This window comes from Oenanthe melanoleuca, chromosome 2 (assembly GCF_029582105.1).
Source record: "Oenanthe melanoleuca isolate GR-GAL-2019-014 chromosome 2, OMel1.0, whole genome shotgun sequence".
NCBI classification, from domain to species: Eukaryota; Metazoa; Chordata; class Aves; order Passeriformes; family Muscicapidae; genus Oenanthe; species Oenanthe melanoleuca.
The window spans coordinates 108,515,834-108,535,396 of NC_079335.1; the positions used below are offsets into that span (position 1 = coordinate 108,515,834).

Genomic DNA, 19,563 nt, shown 5'->3' on the forward strand with positions numbered 1-19,563 from the left:
CACTATTTTGACAGCACTCTCTGAAGACTACTGATGTACCAAAAGTTATCATTTCACTTGGTAGCAGTATTAGAATGCAACAGTCTTGCTAGATATATATATATATCTATCTACATACACCACACATAGATATATCTATCTTATATGTATACATATGCACACATACAGATTATTTTTTATACATATATACACACACATATATATGATGCAAGCAGCCAAAAGAAATAGCATAAGGACATTCTGGAGCTTTACTTTAGAAAGTGCATAGAAAGTAGCCCCTGCTCAAGGGCTGCATGATTTTGGTTGCCTTGGTTCTGCAGCCAGGTTGGCATTTAAGGGAACATCTGACAGTAAGAATGCTCTCACTCAACAACTGAGCTAAATCTGCTGCTGTCCTTTCATGTGCAGCTTTCACTCTGCACTTTTGTGTACACAGCACCAAAATTAAGCTGTTGGTCAACCCAGCTGCCAAACCAGCCAACACAAGAACCTAATTTCAGACATGAAATCTGTCCTTTCCAATGTACCACCATCACTATCCATGTTTCAAGTTCTTGGCCTTAGAATGAAATCCTGGAATTAAATGCTGGAAGCCTGTCAATGGCACATCTTAATGTCAGTGCTGCCTGACTTCATGTATCAGCTCACCTGACCTAGAAGCTGCCAAGAAGTACACACATTTCTCAGTTTCTAGACCAGCTCAACTATGGAGAGTAAACATGACATGAGAAATAAATCAAAAAGTGAAAATACCGCACAAAGTATGTAGTCAGTGTGAAAAACACCCCAAGTAAACCTAGTCATAATGTACAGGTCACAAGTCCTTAAGCGACAGCATGGTGACCTCAAAATACCAGTTTGGTTTTACCTTGCACACGCATTGTATTTCAGTGGAGATCAAAAACCAAACACCGTCCTCTCTCACTGCCTTGGCCTATCGTACTACATTTGGGTCACTTCTGGAAGAAATGCCAACACAAGTGAGTCTTAGTGGCTGATTTCACAAAGGCAGCAAATCTCCCTTCTATCCCAAATTAAAACCTAATTTTACTGTCAGAAAAGCAGCTCGAAAGGGATGTTAGGGAAAAAAAAAAAAAAAAAACAAACAAAAAACGGAGTGGTATTTGATTCAATTAATATGTATAAAACCCAAGGTAATTCTGTCTTTCTTCCCATTCTTGATGGTTTCATATGCCCATACCAGGAAACTGAATTTCTAAGTAAATGGGAAAGCTTTCTACACCTTAGAGAGAACAATATTTTTCCATTCAAAAGAATAAACGATTTGCCTAATGCTTCTCATTTCATCAGATATACCTCAGTTTCCTTTCTGGAGCACAAAACAAATACTAGAGAATAGGTGACTGACTTGACAACACATTGCGAGATATCCAAAAGAATTGAGAAAAATATCAAACTGTTCCACAGCAAAGTCTACAGCAACTATCCTGAAAAAAAAAAAAAAAATCAAGTTTGCCTGGAGAAGCTGCTAAAGAAATGGTTAAAAAATTTGAAAGAGAGCACTGCTACTAGTCTTTTCATACGCTCATTTCCCATATTACATACAGACTTGTAAGACCCTTGCAACTATGAAAAAGCATTCCTACCTAGCTACTCCACACTGTTTAAGAGAGCAAAATAATTTTTTACTTTCCAACAATTTTGCTGCTGCAACAGAGAATGCCCTTTGTTTTCACTCAGTTTCTACCATTTTAGGTTCTCTTTCCTACTAATTAACTTAAGTGCATTTGCCTCTACCATTTCTGGCATGCAGCAACACGACACTGGCATGATTCTTGACATTTCAACTGCTTCTCACAAACCTGCATTAAAATCAATGAGTTTTGTCAACTTCATCTATTCCCTAATTAACAAGGGTACATCCAGCAGCTCAGGCAGCAATGCCTTCTGTTTGTGTACTCAGGAAGATGACTTTGCATCAATTTACACATTGCTTTAAACAGGAGTTTATCTTTACAGCTAGATCATTGCTATGAACTTAACTCCCATAGCACCATTTTAGTGTCCTTCAGGGCTTAGTAACAAGTTACGCAATTCAGCACTGTAAAATTTTCGTTTATCCAACAAGGATGAGTGTTGATTATAAAAATCAGGTAAAATTTGCACAAAAATGCAAGTTGCATGCTTAAAAATTTCCTCCATAAGAGAATGGAAAGCCTTTATGCTTAAATTTAGATTAGAAGAGAACTCCTCCACAGGATACAACCTCAGGTTCATAGCCTCACTGTAGATGTGTTTAAACTATGCTCCCCCTCATTCTTAACTTTATTAATTGGAAGTTCGCACTTCTTCCATTCATTTGTGTTTGCAGAAAAAACACTTAAATCATGGACAACTACTCGACATTTTGAAGATATTTTGAGATACTTGGCTTTCACATCACAAAGGTTTATTACTTCACACAGCATTTAAAAATAAAGCAATTCCTTGTTCTCTATCTACTATTCTGAGCCATGATTTGTGAATGGATTACATTTGCAGGTGGGGGGGGAGAGAAGTGAGGGGGGGAAAAGCCAACTAGAAAAGAGGAAGTTGTGCTTTTGAAAGTATCAAAGTGGAGTGTATGCTTTGCAGAGAATGCAATTCCAGCAACAATTTTAGATGAAATTTAACACAGAATATCTAGCGGGCACTTCAAAACGAAGCATCTCCTTCCTTCGTGCAATTAACAGTGAGACTCAAAACATAAAATTTTAAATTAAAATCAGACAATTCACTATTCTAAAGTCATCTGCCACTTACCCGACTTAAAAGTTCTAAAAACCCTACGGATTCCCAGGATGAAGTAACCAGCAGTATAAAAATTCATCATCACGTTTTTGCTTTACAACAACCCTGCCCCACAAGTCTTGTCATCTTTCACTTCGCCTTGCTGCAAAGAACGAGTGCAGCATTTCTTGATCTCATGCATAAAATGGTTTCGGTCCCCTCCAAGAGGGAAAAACAACAGACGGCTTCTAGAGGAGGGAAAGCAATCTTTGGAAAAATCAAGATGTGTGGGAAACAGCAAAAGTCCTTGGGCTCAGAAACGCAGCTTCGAAACACCTGGCAGTAAATCAATGTCACCCATTTCGCCGTAATCCCTCAAGTCACTTTTATGAAGATTACTTCCTGCAGTGCATTCCTCGCTCGGCTCCCTCCCCGGCCGACAAGGACTCTAGTAAAGACCACTTCGGGAAGCGCACCGCGCACACGGGACCGGCACCGGGGCGCGGGTCACGCCTGGCGCAACTGTTTCGCTACCAGCCCCTGACTCCTGCCCGACTCCCGATACCCCGCCAGCGCCACAACTTTCTTTCCCCGTGCCCCTCGCAGAGTCCTGCCGCAACTCCAAGGGATGCGGGGGAGCTGCCGCCGCCCCGTTCCCGAGGTCTCCGCCGCAGGGGACACCCCAGCACCCGGCACCGCCGCTCGCTCCCGGCGCTTCCCTTCTCCCGCGCCGCGGTGGCGACCCCTCACGCTACCTCCGACCTGCCACAGCGTGTCCCGTCCGCGCCGCCTCCATCTCTCTCTCCTCGCCTCCCTCCTCGCTCCCGGGGCGGCCGCTGCCGGCTCACTCCGGGGAGCAGGCAGGGGCGCAACTTGGTGGCGGAGCGGGGGGCGGGCTGCGGGGCCCTCCCGCCGTCCCCGCGGCCACGGCGGAGGGAACGCGCGGCTCTCCCCCGCCGCGCCGCGCCGCGCTTTCCCGCCTCCCCGTCCCGCCCGGCGGCGCCGGCGACTGACCAGGGGTCGAACTCGTGGATGATGCTCTCGAAGCGGATGACGGCGAAGAGCCGGGAGCTGAATCCAGCCAGCCAGGCCAGGAAGAGGATGGTGAAGGAGAGCAGGGACTGCCAGCCCGCCGGCTGCGACAGGCCCCCCGACAGGCCGCCGCCCGCCCCGGCGCGGCTGTGGAGCGGCGCCGCGGAGTTGGCGGCGGGTCTGTGCTTGTGGTCGGGGGCCGAGTGCTCCGCCATGTTGTACCCGGGGCTCCCTCGCAGCCTCTCCCTCCGCCCGGCGCGTGCGGGGAGGAGGAGGCGGAGGAGGGGAGGAGAGGAGGGAGGAAGGGCAGGGGGCGGGGGGCTCGGCGAGGGGCGGGGCGGAGCCCGCCCGTTCTTGCCCGGCGCTCCTCGCTGACTCCCCGCCGCCTCCTGGCGCACCCGGGCTCTGCCGCCGCCTCCTCCTCCCGCCGCCGCCGTCACCGACCCGCGGGGCCGGGGGGGGCACGGCGCGGCGCGCGCGGGCCCGGGGGGCGGGGCCATCGGCAGGAACGGGGCCGGGCCAAGGAGCCGGAGGGCGGGGCTCGAGCCGGCCCGGGGAGCCCGCGCGGCTCCGAGCGGCAGCGCCGCGGTGGGGTGAGGGGCTCTGCCAGGAGGGGCTGCGGACGGAATCTAGGCGGGAGGGAAAGGGGCGGATCGCCTATCCCTTCGTCCCTCCCTCCCGAGCGCGCCGTTTGACATTGCCGCCCCTCTGGAGCGGGAGGAGCTACAGCGGGAGGGCGGGGCTCCCAGGAGAAGGCGAAGGGGCGGGACCGATCCCCTCCGGTAGCGCCTCCTAACAGGAACTCCGGTGACGGCCTGTCACGGAGCGACAGGTATTTAAAAGGGGCGGGTCATCCCCGAGCAGCCAATCGGAGCGGCACGGCCCCGCGGGCAGGGGAACGTCGCGCCCGGTGCCAGCCGTTGGGGCAGTTGATTGGCAGCGGTTTGGTCCAATCGGGGCGCGGCGTGCCTGTCACGTGGGTGCCCCCCGGAGCCATGCCAGGGCGCTGCGGCGCGTGTGGGCCGGAGGGTGGTGCCGCTCCCGGCGTGCTCTGGGGCGGCGCGAAGTGGAGCATGCCGGGAGCTGTAGTCCGCCGTGCGGGGGCGCGGCGAGCCCCTGAGCGAGAGCGGTAACTCGCTTTATTAGGAATGTTTATTTGTCCCGGTGGAAGCTGCGTTGGCCGGCGCTGAGGGATTTGGGAGAACTTCGCTGTCATGCAGTTGAGAAGAGTAGCTTTGGGGCAAGGTCAGGCAGAGCCCTGCGTGTGCTCCTTGCCGTAGCTGGGAGCACTTTTACAGAAACCATCTGTTCATCAGTTGGGTTGGAAGAGACCTTTGAGTTCATCGAGTCCTTTGGCCGAACTCGACCATGGCACTGGGAGCCAGATCCAATCTTTCCTTAAAGGCCTCCAGGGATGGTGACTCTGCCACCTCAGCGCGGTGACCAGCAAATGGATTTTGGGGGGGGCTGGTGGGGTGGGATTGTTTGGGGTTTTGTTAATTGCCTTTTAGGAGTTTTCCCACTGAAATGATATTGGAACTTCCTCAAAACCTTTGGCTGTAAGGAGAAGGTGAAGAAAACTGGAGGCTTGTGAGGTTGCACAGTCAATGGTGTCTGAGGCCATGCTGGCCTTTTTTCTACCCTGAGATGGCAGGGGTCAGCCTGCTTTTAGAAAAAGTATGGTCCTAAACACAGCCAAAATAAAAGTACATGGCTCTTTGCTGTGATCACACGGACAATGTGTTTTGTGGCTTTTATGTAGGAGTTCAGTTTTGAAATTTTGAAGTATTGGAGCTTGGTGTTTGTTGTCTGAGGTCTGGACATTACCTTTGATGCACAAATGTGGCTCTTCAAAGGTATTGAAGACCTGCAGTTCAATTCATGGATGGGGACTATATTGTGCCTTAGTTGTCTAATACAATTCTAATTAGTCCTTGCTGTTGTCTCTGGTTTTATTTTGTTTGGCCAAGAAAGAAAACAGTATGTTTCTTTTTATGCACAATGGAAATCTTTCTATTACAGAGTCATACAATGGTTTGGGTTGGAATGGACCTTACTTCCAACCTCCCTTCTATGAACAGAAGCATCTTCCACTACACCAGGTTACTCAAAGCTCATCCAACCTGGCCTTGAACACTTCCAGGGATGGGCCATCCACAGCTTCTCTGGGCAGTGTGTTCTAGTGGCTCACCACCCTCACAGAAAAGAATTTCTTCCGAACATCAATCTAGACCTACTTCCTCTCAGTTTAAAGCAGTTCCCCCTTGTCCTGTCACTACTTGCCCTTGTAAAAAGTCTTTCTCCAGCTCCCTTCTAGGGCTCCTTTAGATACAGGCAGGTGCTCTGAAGTCTCCCTGGAGACTCCTCTCCTCCAGGCAGAAAAGGAGAGGTGTTCCAGCCCTCTGTTATTTCTGTGGGCCTCCTCTGGGCTCATTCCAAGATACCCCAGAGGTGGGTGCAGCCCTCCATTGAAGCTGTTCATTTAGTGGAAAGCTCTGTTCAACAATCCTTAGAGAATGTAACTGTTTTTCCTCAATCCCTGCAGTAGCCAAGGGGTGTGACTTGGTCAGTGTATTTGAAAACAGAGTAACTGTATTGTCAGGTGTGTGTATATATGTTTTGTTCTGAGCACTTTGATACGCTGTTACTCCCAAAGGACTCCATTTCACGCAGCCACAGAATGAAAAGTTCTGGAAGATTTGGAGGTTCAGTTTTGCTGAATCTGGCTTTTAAAAGGCTAAATTTTTGTTAGGTAAGGATTTTTTGTTTGTGTTGGTTGTGGTTTGTTTAGTGTTGCTTTTGAAAACACTGTATTTTTTCTTATTCTTGTTTAAATAGGCCGATAATATGTTCAAGACAGACTATGTTAGATATTTGCCCCTTTTCTAGTGTTGTCAGTGAGGCTTTTTTAATGAGCTGACCAACTGGCATTTCAAGTGAAGGATTTTGTTTTTTAATTTTAATTGGCTCATGAACACAGAGCAAACACAAGCAGAAATTTGCAGCCATCAAGTGTTTTCTAAAAGGTACTGGCTGATTTTACAACAGGCTCAGTCCTGGTCTACTTTTCTGAATTTCTGTTCTCTCAGTTGGCATCCTGTTTTTGGTAACAGCAGTTCAGGCTTAACGATGCAGCAGAGGAGCTGTTTCAAATGGCAGTGTTGTACGCTGAGAGAATACCTTTGTGCTTTCTTTCCTTCCTGACAATTTTTTTAGATGTTAAGGAGCCAAAAAGGACCAATGATTCATATTAGCTGGGAAAAAAGATGTGTATATCAGAGCTTTTTTTAATGTATGATTTACTACTAATGTTAACTTTCCCCGATTTGGAATCTGATTTATTTAAAAATTATTGCAGATCATGATGTGGATAAGTTTATATGGTGTTTACTTTAAATTTCAGTGCTATAACTTTTACTTGCAACAGGGAGGTTATATCATTGTGACTGTACTGTCAGAGTTAGATCAGACAATTTTTTGAGCATAGACAAGCCCAGACAATGTGATTTATTTGAATGCTGACTAATGGTAAAGTGTTTCTTTGTCATTGGTAACAAATGATATTGTTGCCTATTCATTTTCAAACTGTTCAAAAGGTTGTACTCTTGAATATCTCAGAGCTCAGGCAATGAAATTTAGTGGAGCAAAAGCTTTTATTAACGTTTCTGTAAATATATTGTTTGAATTGAAATAAGGCTTAATAGTCTTATGACAAAATTGATCAAACAAATACGCACAGATGGAAATTAAGAGACTCCTATAGGTGCATGGAAGGATTGAGTGGGTTTGGTACTCTACTGCCATGACAGTGGAGTCATGGAAATGGAAAGTACATTTCTGTAGAGGAGATGCAAAATATGCCTACTGGAAACTGCATTCAACCCACACTAATAGCTTGATAGGGAAGGACATTTGCCATTGCTCTCTTTTTATTTTATCTTATAGTATTTTTACTTCCTCCATTACGTGCCCCCACAATCCTCTCATGTTCTTTGATTTGTTTCAAGGTAATTTGGTTTGATTTGTTCCACTGTGTGTGGTGGTGCATTCTTTGAACACAAAACCCTGCAAAAATGTCCACATTAGTGACTGAGGAGTTTACTTTGCATAGTGATTATGAACTATTTTGTGTACAGAAAATCAGTTTCCTATTCTGAGCGTGTAAAATAATGGACAAATGCCTTAAGGAAGGAAAAAAGTCTTTCATTTCCAAGCTTCCTTAATAATGGAATTATTCAGGGGATAATGCCAAATGCAAAATTCATATTGTGGTTGTACAAACTAGAAAATCTCGAAAGCTGTGGAACTGCGTATAGGCAAATGTCAAATGAGAGCTCTTCATTCCTCAGCAGAGCTACCATGTGTCAGTACTGCTGAAAGAATGGCAGCAAAATTCCTGCAGCAAAAACTGCACCTGGACACATCCAGGAAATCAATTATTAATCAGAAGTACAGGCTCATGGTTCATATTTCTCATCAAACTTCATTAGCAACAATTCAGCAGGGTTCAATAACAGGAGTAGACACTCCTTAGTTTAGAAAGCCATTTGAAAAACAGGTTTGAAGTGAATAAAAGTGTTTCTTAAACAGTCTTTCCAGCTTTGTGATCCTGCAGCTGAGCAAGTTGTTAAGCTTAGTATTAAGATATTTTGAGAATGGCTTTAGAAATTAATGATACAATACCTCCTGAAACGAAGAATATTAAAATAACACAGTTAAGCATAATTTGGTGTGGTGGAGGATACTTGATTTCAGCTATATGCTCAGATGGTCATTTTTTAAAAATGTTCAGATGAAGGAAAACACAGTCCTATTGCCTGAAATTATCTTTGGGAACCTGAAGTTTAATATGCTTTAAAAAAATTACTCCTAGTCTCCATATAGACAAAAATGGCATGAGTTTATTCTAATTGTAAAATGGGTTTAATTCAGCAGCTGCGACCCTTTGTGGATATGTGTAAATCACTTAAGCAGTGATACAAGACAGTCTGTAAAGAGTTTTGCACCTGTGTAACTATAATGAGGTTTGTAATTGATTTGAGTAGAAATTGCACAACTGGTGTGTTTAGACAAGGCCTTCATCTGGTATTTAATTCAATAACAGGAGGAACTCAAACCTTACAGCATTTTATTGCTGATTCTTCCTCTCCCTTTCCAATAATTTAAACATGTTGATGTTGCTCCTCTGCTTCTTCTGTCTTAATTATCCTGTTTAACTTGCCTTTCCCATGGCCTGTACAGTGGTAAAAATCACTCCAGTCTGCATACACAGACCTACTTTTTACTCTTGCTAGCCAAGCCCTGACATAATCATCTGCCACCATAACCTTTTGCATTAACCCAACTTCTTGTGAAGAAATGAGTCCTTTCCGTCTGCTGGGCTGGTGCCAGCCCTGCTAAATCTTCATCCCTTGTTAAAAAAACTGAGGGAGAGAAATACATTGGGCCTTTCATTAAATAAATTAATAAATAAAAAGCCATACTCAGTGTTCTACATGTGTATTTTCTAATCCACATACGTAAGTGCTGTGCAACATTTAAAACCTGTGGACCTCTGAATTACCTATCTTGAAACATGTTTTGTCATCTATAGTGTTTGCAGGCACCTTAACCAGAATTTGGTTGTTCTTGGAAAATCCTGCACTCAAGTGGTTTTGCAAAACTTTCATTTTATTCCTGGTATGAAGGAAAGTGCAGCCTTGGGGATGATCAACAAAAGGTTTTTAAAAAGGCCATTTTCTTCAGGGTCATCAATAAATGGCCCATGTGAAAAGTTATGTTTAACATCTGAATGCAAGGTACCTAGATGTTGTAGGTAGTGGGTCTTACTAAAACGTTTTGTTGGAACAGCAAAGCTGCTCGGGGAACCAGCTGGAGGGTAAAGCCAACCTCTGGGGAGTGGAGTGAAAGCTATATTCAGTTTAACTATATGAGATCTCTCACTGCTTAGTTAAGGTGAATTTTGTTGAAGTGAGAGGGGAGAGCAGAGTACAGGAAGGAGGCACTCTGTTACCCTGTTACAGCATCAGGGTAAGATGTGTGGAAACAGCAAAGAACAGAGGGGCAGAGAAGAAAAAAAAATTTAAGTTGTTTAAGGCCTGTTGAAATCAGTGGGAGATTTTTCTTTGTAGCATGTTGATCATCCTTAAGTTGAATTTTTCTTCATTGCCTCCCTCGCCAGAACATTCCACATAGTTTCTGGTAGCAATTGAATGCAGGAGAAGGGGAAAAAGCTTTTATTTGCACATTGTCTGTAAACTGTTCCCATAATTCATTAAAGCTTAGCACTTCTGATTTTAGTTTGGCTGATAAATTTCAGCCTTCTCAAAATTCTTGTGCAGTATCAAAGAATACTTCAGTGCATTAACTGATTCCGTAGGGAAAAAAAAAAGAAAATAATGTAGTAAAATATCAGCAAAGGATTCCCCATGCCTGGAAATTTCACTGTAAGTATTGTGCAGTATCTTTCCAAACTGAGTTTGCAGTCTAAATGTGCACAGCCTTGAGGAAAGAGAATTTTACAAAAGATTGTTTCTAGTGCTTTTCTCTTGGTAGCAATTCAAACTAATTGCCTCTTTGCTGTTTTCTAGACTACTTGTAGGTATTTTTCTGGTCAACTGCTGCATTAATAACTGCATTAGAATTGCAAAAGAATTTAAGTCACATTCTTGTGGAAAAAACTCTGCCAAAATTCACTATGCAATACAAAACAGGAGCTTATGGGTGTTTTGGGATAGTGTAATTTCAAACCATCCTTGCACGTAGATCTAAAGTGAGGACTCCATCATTGTCACAAAGAGGACTCAGCAATGACTACTTTGACTTTATATGATTTGAATTTCCTTTGCTTCTGCAGTGGCATCAAATGATTCAAGGCTTCAGAAAAATGGATATATTGAGGTGAAGTTACTTCAAGGTTTGTACTGCCTCCTGTCCATATATGAACTGAGACACCATGTTCTGTAATATATAATCTGCAGTCTTCAGTTCAGGTCTTCAAGTCCCCAGCAATATCTTTTTGCAAATGACTCTAGTGCCTGAATCCCAGATATATTGTTATCCAGATGAATTTCTGGGTTGTTGTTTTTCCTTTACTTTTTTTTTTTTTATGTGGGTTTTTTTTTTGTTGTTTTTTTGTTTTGTTTGGTTTTGTTTTGTTTTTTTCCTTCCTTATCATATGTGTTGTTAAACAACGAATCTTAATGTTTAAAATCCTGTCCTGGGGAAACTGACCCCACAGTTTTTAATCCTTACTGCTAAACTCTCTTCTTATGCCTTCCTCTATTAAATAATTCATCCAGTTTATGTATAATCTTAAATGTTGTAATCCCTATTGATACTCTATGCATTTCCTGATACATCCTCCCAGTTTATTGCTGGTACATGCTCCCAGACATAAAAATCATAGTATTTCAAATTATTTTCTTTAGAATTAATTTCTTATTGCTAAAGGAAAACAGCCACATAAATTTGATGCAAAAATAAAGATCTTTTCTTATTTGACTATAGTAGAAGTACTGATGCAAAAACAGGACTAGAGGACAGACTCTTTTGCCAAAGCAGCCAAGCCACTGTGCAAGGCAGGGTGCATTGGGCAGGTTATTCTCCTTTGTTGATGTGGTAATCAGCAAGTAACACAACCTTAACATAAAACAAGCCATGTCATAACTATTAAATACCTCTTTGTTGTCTTCTGGTGTGAATTCTGTCCTCTAACATTTTTTCCTAGTTTTTTCTTTTGTGGTCTCTGTACTTCTGCATTTAGAGACACTTGGGAGGGAGGAAAGGTTGCATGTATCTTTGTCTCAAACACAAAGATACAAAATTGCCTTACAAATGCTGATTTAATAACTCTGCTACTCTGACACATGCATACAGCCTCCCTGGCCTCTTCCTTCTCCCACTTTGTTTGATACTGTGCTTTATTTTTACATGGAGCCAGTGTTGCTTGAGATCACTCAAAATTGTCAAGACAGGTGTAATAACCCTAACCTCAATATTTCTCCTTTCTGAGCTAGAACAGATGCACTTTGGTTTTGCATGAAGGACTACACTCAGGGTTGCTTTAGCTTCTTTGTGCCATGGATTTTGTGCCAAATTATTTACCTTCAAAATTGTAAGTGTGAGAGACTGGGCAAATCTTCCAGCTGTTCCCTATACATTCTATATGCCTCAAGTGTGGCCCTGTATGTACCTGAGATCCTTTCCAGTCCCATAACCTACTGTGTCACATAGGTGCTGTTAAGGGGGAGTAGAGGTAGAAGGAAGCACCAGCCTCCAAACTGTTTGGCAGCTTCCATGCTTGATCTCATTCTCTGTCATCTAACAGAAATATCTAACAAAATGACATAAAGAGCTTATCAACTTTAATTAGACAGAGATGTATTTTGTGAGTGCAGTTTCAGTCTTTCAAGTGCATGGTATAAAGTTAGTGTCTCATGGGCTGCAGAGATATCTGTCATGGAGCACTTCTTCCCCTCCTTCCTCCTTCTTCTTGGAACTTGGTGTTCCCTCTATTGTTTCTAATTATTTTCTAATTCTTCCTCCTCCTTTCTCTAGCTGATTTCTTCTTGTATTTCTTGGACATGTTTCAGCTTGGCTGTTGGGCTCAGCCTTGCCTACAGTGGATCTACTGTAAAGCTTCCTAGAACTGTGTCTGGCACAGGACAGTCCCTGACCTCTTCCCACAGGTTTCCAAGTCCACATAGGCAAGCTGGATAGGGAATGTGACCAAGCTATCTGCATCATGGGATCTTTTTGCTGCTTACCAGGATGTTTTTCCTTTACTCAAACGTCTTTTTGTTACATACTGTTCTATTTATACAATGGCACATATTGAATATTATGTTTGGAGACTGTATGTATTTATGGAGTCATAAAACTTTTGAGAAGATCCTATTTCTTAATATTGAGAATAAATTCAGGAATTTCTAGGGTAGTGGGTCTCTTTTTTAGAGAAAATACCCCATTATCTTACAAGGTTCTTTATTTTGCTGAATTGGTTTACTTACATCTCCTTCATGTGACTTCTACCTGAAGCAGAGATGCACTTCATGATTTTTATTGCAGGCAGATGGTAAGATTTGTGTGGAGATCCTAGACAATTTTTATTGGACTGTTAATTACTAGCATTTGAATTATTAGTGTAAAATTATGCTAATATTTTGTTATTTCTACAACAGTTACCCTTCTTCTGGAGACAAGTGTGACTTGTATTTGTGACTTTCTTGTTTTCTTCATTAACTCATTGTGGTAGGTAACAAGGGGAACACAGTGTTCAAATGCTCTTTCAAAAGCAGTAGAGTAATTCTGCCAGGCTTAGAAAAAATGCAGTGTCATTTCACTGCAGGCCCACAACCTTACTGTGACCTGTAAGCTTAAAGTGCATGTCCTAACCTGGACTGTCAAGTGTAAGTTGTGTATGGTTTCCTCTAATGAGATAGAAGAAAATTTTTATGAATATATCCATCACTGGTTCTCACAGCTAGAGACTAAAAAAGCTGTGACTATTAAGTACAAAGACTGACCGTCTTTTACTTAATTCTGATTTTAGTTGAGAATGATATTATGCCTCTGAAGATCAGCCAGGTCCTCCAGAGTTTTATAAGCCCTGTCTGTCAGCTTATATATAATACAATTATAATACAATATACTTATACAATACATTTTTGTTTTGGACTCCTACGGAGACTCCTAAAAATTCAGAAATGCAAGGTCAAACCCTGAGTGCTTTTAGGCAGACAAACGTGACTCATAAATTTGTGATGGTAAGAAGTTTTCTCTCTCTGTTACATATTAGAACAATCTAAAGAATGACAGATCCTCAGTAGGATGAAAAAATGAAATATCAATATTTTAGTTCCTCTGCCTCCATATGGTATTATTATCCTTTTACTCATACATCCAGCACTATGGCACCTAGATTCTTGAAAAGGAAGCAGAAGCAATCAGATTCCTAAGCACTGGTGCAAGGTAGTTGTGTAAGAAATGCATGTGCTGAAGGATGAGAGATATAATCTTGGCTTGTTCCACCCATTCTTGCTGGAGAAATGAATACCTCTCAATGCAGGTTTTTAATTTGGCAATTAGACATTCTTATGCTTGATCTTAAGTTCATTTTGGAAGTAGTGCTCTTGTAATTTCTAACCCTCCTGTTTTATTAACTCTTGGGAAGCTACACTTTCATATCTTGGGAGATTAAGTGTAATCAGATTCCATCTCACTAAAGCACTCTGTGTAAACCACTGCACCTCCTGTTTAACTGAGAAACTGAACATGGAGAGGCTTTATGTTAACAAGGAAAGGATGAATATTTAAATTGGCCAGAATGGTATTATGGCTCTTCTGAGCCACTTAGTACATAGTTACTGGCATTGCCTCTTTGCCTATGCTTATGTTGTCCTTATTTTCAGGCATCTGCAAGGATTGGGAAATGCTCTGGAGTTATGAATAATACACTGGTAACAGAGTTGGGATGGTAAGTGTTCAAAACAAGCTCATCAGTATGTCATGAGCAAACAAACGCTGTGTTTCTACCCATGTTTCTAGTCAACTCTGAATTTTTGGAAAAATACAGTTTCTGAGGCCTAACTTACCTGTGGCAGAGCCTTTTCTCACTGGAGGAATAGAGAGCAGTTCTTTTGGTAACAACTTTGTTTACAGTTTTCAGTGTGATTCAGTGGGCCCTTGTAATGACTACCTACAAGGAGTTTTCCAAGCACCCACTCCCAGTGACCTTTGATTGACTGGAGAAACTGCTCTTCATTGAAAAACAAAAATTGAAAAGAACTGAAGACAGTTATTCTGTTGCAATGATTATGCTTTTGGTCTACTGTGAGCAAGGAACTATCCTAGTCACTGCTGGTGAACAGAATTTACACATAAAGTAAAGAACTGTGAGGATGTGGTAGTGTATTTTGCCTTTTAGACTCTGTTTTAAATGTCTGTCCTGAAACCTAATAAAATCTATGTTTTGTAGGGCTCTGAAGAGCAGTAGTGTGGATTGGCAGATGTTTCGATCTGATGGGAGCTGAAATTCTATTCTTAAACCATTAATACTAAATAGACCTAAATTTCCTGCACTTCAGCTGTGTTGCAAGGGAATTGATTATGATAGCTGAGATAGAAAAGGAAAAAAAAAAAACCTGTGATGGTAGTTGTGGAAGACTTTACTTCAGTTTTAGAGAAATGTGAGAAATATTTTTAAACCAAAACTTTTATCCTATGCTTATGGTGGAGGGAAAAGAAAAATGTCTGTGCCTTAAGGAACACATATGAAACCATAACCAGCAGGGACATTCTTGCTGCTTAGCTACTTGTTTAATCTAATAACTTGCCTACAGTGACAGAGTTAAGCATTTCTTGCTGTGAGATTTCAAATTCTTTTGAAGATAGGGTGGCTTGGATTCTGATTGGACTGAATCCATGACAAAAGAACTGGGACTATGAGATGAGAAAAATTGGTAGACTTTCCTACAAGGGTTTCTATGTAGGTGTGGTGAATTGTTACCAGAGCACACTTATGGTGATGTGTCTGTTGGACTTGTGTCTTTTATGTCTTGTCCTTGCTAGAAGCCAGAAGATGCTGCTGCTACTGACTGGTAGTTAGGATCAGAGTGATAGCCTCTTGCAGAAACCCTTTGGCTTAGTTATTGGATCAAGAAACCATCTTTCTTGTCAGTTTTCTTGGCAGTTTTCTGGGTATATTTTTCAAATATCTTTTTTTCCCTCTAGGATAGGTAACAGATGAGCTCTGAAAAAAAATATTTCTGTGCTTCCTCAGAGATCAGCATGTCTTGGACATTTGTGTTTTGGTTATTTATCAGGGTATAATGAAGAGACAGATATGAGGATTCTCTCTAGAAATGGATGAGGTAAGGATACCTGCAGATTTTGGGTAATATGGAAAGGTTGCTGGTGAGTTGGGAATATTTTTACAAGATCTATTTTTAATAAAATCTATTTTTGCATGTTTTATTTGAAGACAGTAATTTTCAAGTTGTTAAAATATGTAATTCTTAAGTTCAGCACTTATGCTTTTATTTCTCTTTAAGCACATGAATAACCCAAATAAAGTGCACAGTGCTAGTCTTATGCTGAAGTATTTTTGCTGAATCCTGTCCCTAGAAAATTTGATACATGCAAAGAAAAACATATCTGAATATATGAGCATTGTTCCCAGGTTTGGTAGAAATATTTCTGCTTTCTATGTGCACTTCTTATTATAAGTTTCCCTTGAATGCTGTTTGAATATAATTCTGCTGTTCAGCAAACCAGATGCAAGAAACATGCCATAAATATCTTGCCCTTCTCTCCCTCCTTGCCTCCCTCCCCCAAAGTTGCATTTGGCAATTGTATGATGCTTTATATTGATGTTACTATTTTATAAAGAATTTATAAAATTTTGGACAGTAATAACATGCTTTTGTGCACTTTTCCATAAGCACAGAGAAAGTGCAAGACCACTTACTCTCCTACTCCAATCCAATATAATATTGATCATTATGCTCAAGAAACTCTATAATCACTCTGGAAACAGGATTAAACCACCCTTGTCTGTAGGAGTTACTCATAATTCATTTAGGAAGAATCAGCCCACAGGAGTGGATCTCAAATTTTTAGTTTTGGTGACTGGGGTGTATAAGCTCTCAAGAAGGTGCATGGGATATACCCTGAGGGAGGTGAGTTTGTGAGGTTACTCAGGGTCACCAAACTTTATAATAAAGAGTAGCTGATAGGCATAGGCAGTGCAGGGCCCAGTTATTACTCTTTCTGTCCAAAAGGAAACCCTGCATGGTTCCAGGATATGCCCCTTCTATTCCCTGTGGAGAGGAGGAAGCCATAGCTGGGTCTGCATGTCACAGCCCTCTGCTGTAAGATTTGAGTAGCTGAGGTGATGCAGAGCAGTGGCTGCTAACATTTCCATGGGAGGATTCGAAGCTGGGCTCCCAGGAGTCTTTCAGACTCCCTTTAGGGACACGGATCAATAACTGAGTCCTGCTGTTTTCCTTAGGGTTGTAGGTAGCAAGAATTGCACGGCAGAGCAGCTCTCTTGTAAATGGTTGTATGTGGAACTCCAGGTGACAATGTTAAATTTAGGTATTTTGGTCAATATCCCAAGTGAGGCTGGAAAGACTGGAGGCCACTGTGTAATTTCAGGAATTCTCACTAATGTGATCAATCACTGATGTGAATTACAACTACAATCTGTCTTAAATACCTATTGTGTACCTTTGTTTATCTGTGTGTACCTTTGTTTACCTGTGTGTCTTTGCTGTTTCACTTTGCTCTGGGCATCCACAACAAATTGTGTTGGACCACGAGCAAATGTAAATGTGTCAGAGTAATGTTTTAGAAGTGTAATTACGATACAGTACTTGTGAAATGGTGCTTAAATATAGATAGTTTTGTTTTGTTGCCATTTTAGAATTGTTAGTGGGCTTGTCAGACTTTTCAACCTTAGTATCTTCAGGAATAAGGAAGGACAGAGTTTTCAAAGAAGCTGTTTTTCTTTTTATTTGTTAAAAAAATTATTGGTCATCTTCATTTATTCTAGACATGGGATTTATGTAGTCCATTGCCTTCCCCAGCAAAATGGTTTTCTGCCATAAACTTTTCCAGTGCTTTGGGCAATTTGATTTTAAATATCTTTGCAAATAAACACCATTTTCACCGCTTCTCTAGGTAAGTTATTGAACACCCTTTTTCTTTTTTTTCCCCAAGCAATTTCATTATATTTTACTTTATTTCTAGCATACATGTATAGATAGCTAGATGGATATAGATATCTTTTAAAAGACAGAAATTTGTTATCTGATATTTTCTGGGTTAGATGGAGGGGAAAAAAAAAGTTCTTTCCAGTCCAATGCTGTAAACACCCAATTCCTCAGCAAATGTTGAGGCTTTACAATTATGTTTTCATATCTGTTTCGGTGCAGGAAGGATCCCCTGAACAGTGAGGGAGGATATACTATTGAAAACTTTCTTTCAAATACATACTGACTTTAAAAATAGGGTCTTCTATTACCATGACTACGTATCACAGCCTTTTGCATACTGCTAATTGCAATGTCAGGTAAGCAAAATGAGATTTGTAAATTATACCTCTGTATTTTAAATTCATTACTAACTCTTTGCTACTGTCCCTAATAATTCTTGCTGGCAGGCACTGCAGATCTTTGTAGGCATTCCTTCTGAGCTAACAGAGTTTTTGTTGAAACAAATTGCAGTGGTCTTCTTCTTTTAATTTCTCTAAAAGATTAAAGATCAAGTAAAGAAAAACATTATAGCGGTACAAAAAGCTAGCATTCACTTTCATTTTGTTTCACCTTTAATCAAATTGTAACTGCTCCTGCTAGAAGTGTTTTTATAGGACATCTATTTATCCAGAAATGTAATGGTTTGTCACCTCTTTGGGACAACTTATGTGATAACAATGACTTAGTGTGTTATACCATACAATAAGGGGATAATTAAAAGGAATTTCAGGACAGAAAACAGGTCAGTTTAAGAAAATAAGCCTAAAAATACAGCTTGCTAAAACAGTTCATATCAAAATAAAGATAGCATCCTCTAATTAAAGTTTAAATATATCTTTAATATTTCAAGTTTTAAAATAATATTTTTATTCTTTTTCTGAACAGCTAGAATCCAAATAGATAAAAGTCTCCCAATGTTTATATTCTTGGTAATAGAATCATTTGTGGTTAAAATTTGGCAGGCTTACCTTCTTTAATAAACTATATCTTAATGAAATCACATGATTGACTACATAGCTGTAGATCAGTTCATGACCAAAAAAAGGATTTGAGACTCCTATTGCCTTCATCCCTTAATTTCATACAACAAGTGAGGGACATCCCAAGTGAGGGTGTTTTCCCTCAAAAATGATAAAGTTCTTAAGAAGCAGATCTGCTGCCCTCCCTTCCCTTGTTGGGACTTACATGCATGCTAAAATGCTTGAAGTACTTAATGAATTTTAAATAAGTTGTATTTGACTTTTTTATCCTTTCTTTTCCAAGGATTTTAGCTTTATTCACAGGATACCGATGGAGATATTTTGCTCAAATTAAAACAAAAATAAGGTAGAAATTAATCCATAAAGAAGCAGTGCTTCCATCTGAGGAGTCATTTGGTACCTTTGGTTGGCAAAATTGCTGAGCCAAGTAAGCAAATGAGCAAGCTTGTTGCCCAGGAAGTTAAAGATGGAAATATTCACAATTTGTGCATTCCTGTCAGGAACCTTTGGACTGGGATCAGTTTCTTGTGAGAAATCTTCGCACCAAAGCTTCAGCTGGAACTGAGGAAACATAATGTATTTAATTGATTAGGATTTTACTGGATAACCAGCAGTGGTGAGACCTCTAACTACCATGAATAAATGTGATTAGATGCTAAAAAATTACCAGATTTTCATTAATCAGACTTTATGTCCAAATGCAATTTCCAGAAAGTAAAATCTTATTTCCTTTACAAATTTGTCTTTGTCTCTTTACTGCTCTTATCCTGAGAAATTTTTAATTTTCAAAGCTGATGAATATCTGCAGTCATCTCTCATATCATACATTTACACTCCAGTCTAGCAATGTAGCTTTAGCTCCTCAGGGTACACCTGAGCTGGCTTTAACACTGCTCCTGTGGGTACCCAGCACACTGTATCCAGACAGGGGCCTGGAGTTTCATTTAGGGTGTTTGATGCATTTAGGCTTTAATAGTCTGTCCTGGGACCCATCCTGCCTTGGGATGGACTTTTGTCAGTCACTAAATAGGTTAGTTAAGTCAGCTTGGATATGTACATCCAAG

At 41.2% G+C, this 19,563-nt stretch overlaps 1 protein-coding gene and 1 long non-coding RNA gene across 2 annotated transcripts in view; one reads left to right on the forward strand and one right to left on the reverse strand.

Annotated features, from left to right (window-relative positions):
- Positions 1–4,215, reverse strand: part of STT3B (STT3 oligosaccharyltransferase complex catalytic subunit B) — a 51,018-nt gene extending 46,803 nt beyond the window's left edge. The window contains exon 1 of the mRNA XM_056483149.1: positions 3,745–4,215. Coding sequence (XP_056339124.1) covers positions 3,745–3,977 — 233 coding nt within the window. The 5' untranslated portion in view covers positions 3,978–4,215. The remainder of the gene's footprint in view (positions 1–3,744) is intronic.
- A 9,193-nt stretch (positions 4,216–13,408) lies between these two features.
- On the forward strand, positions 13,409–19,232 carry LOC130248952 (uncharacterized). Its single transcript, XR_008839714.1, has 5 exons — positions 13,409–13,529; positions 14,175–14,239; positions 15,496–15,635; positions 17,700–17,836; positions 18,783–19,232. It is a non-coding gene; the product is annotated as an uncharacterized LOC130248952 (long non-coding RNA).
- The last annotated feature ends 331 nt before the right edge of the window (positions 19,233–19,563 follow it).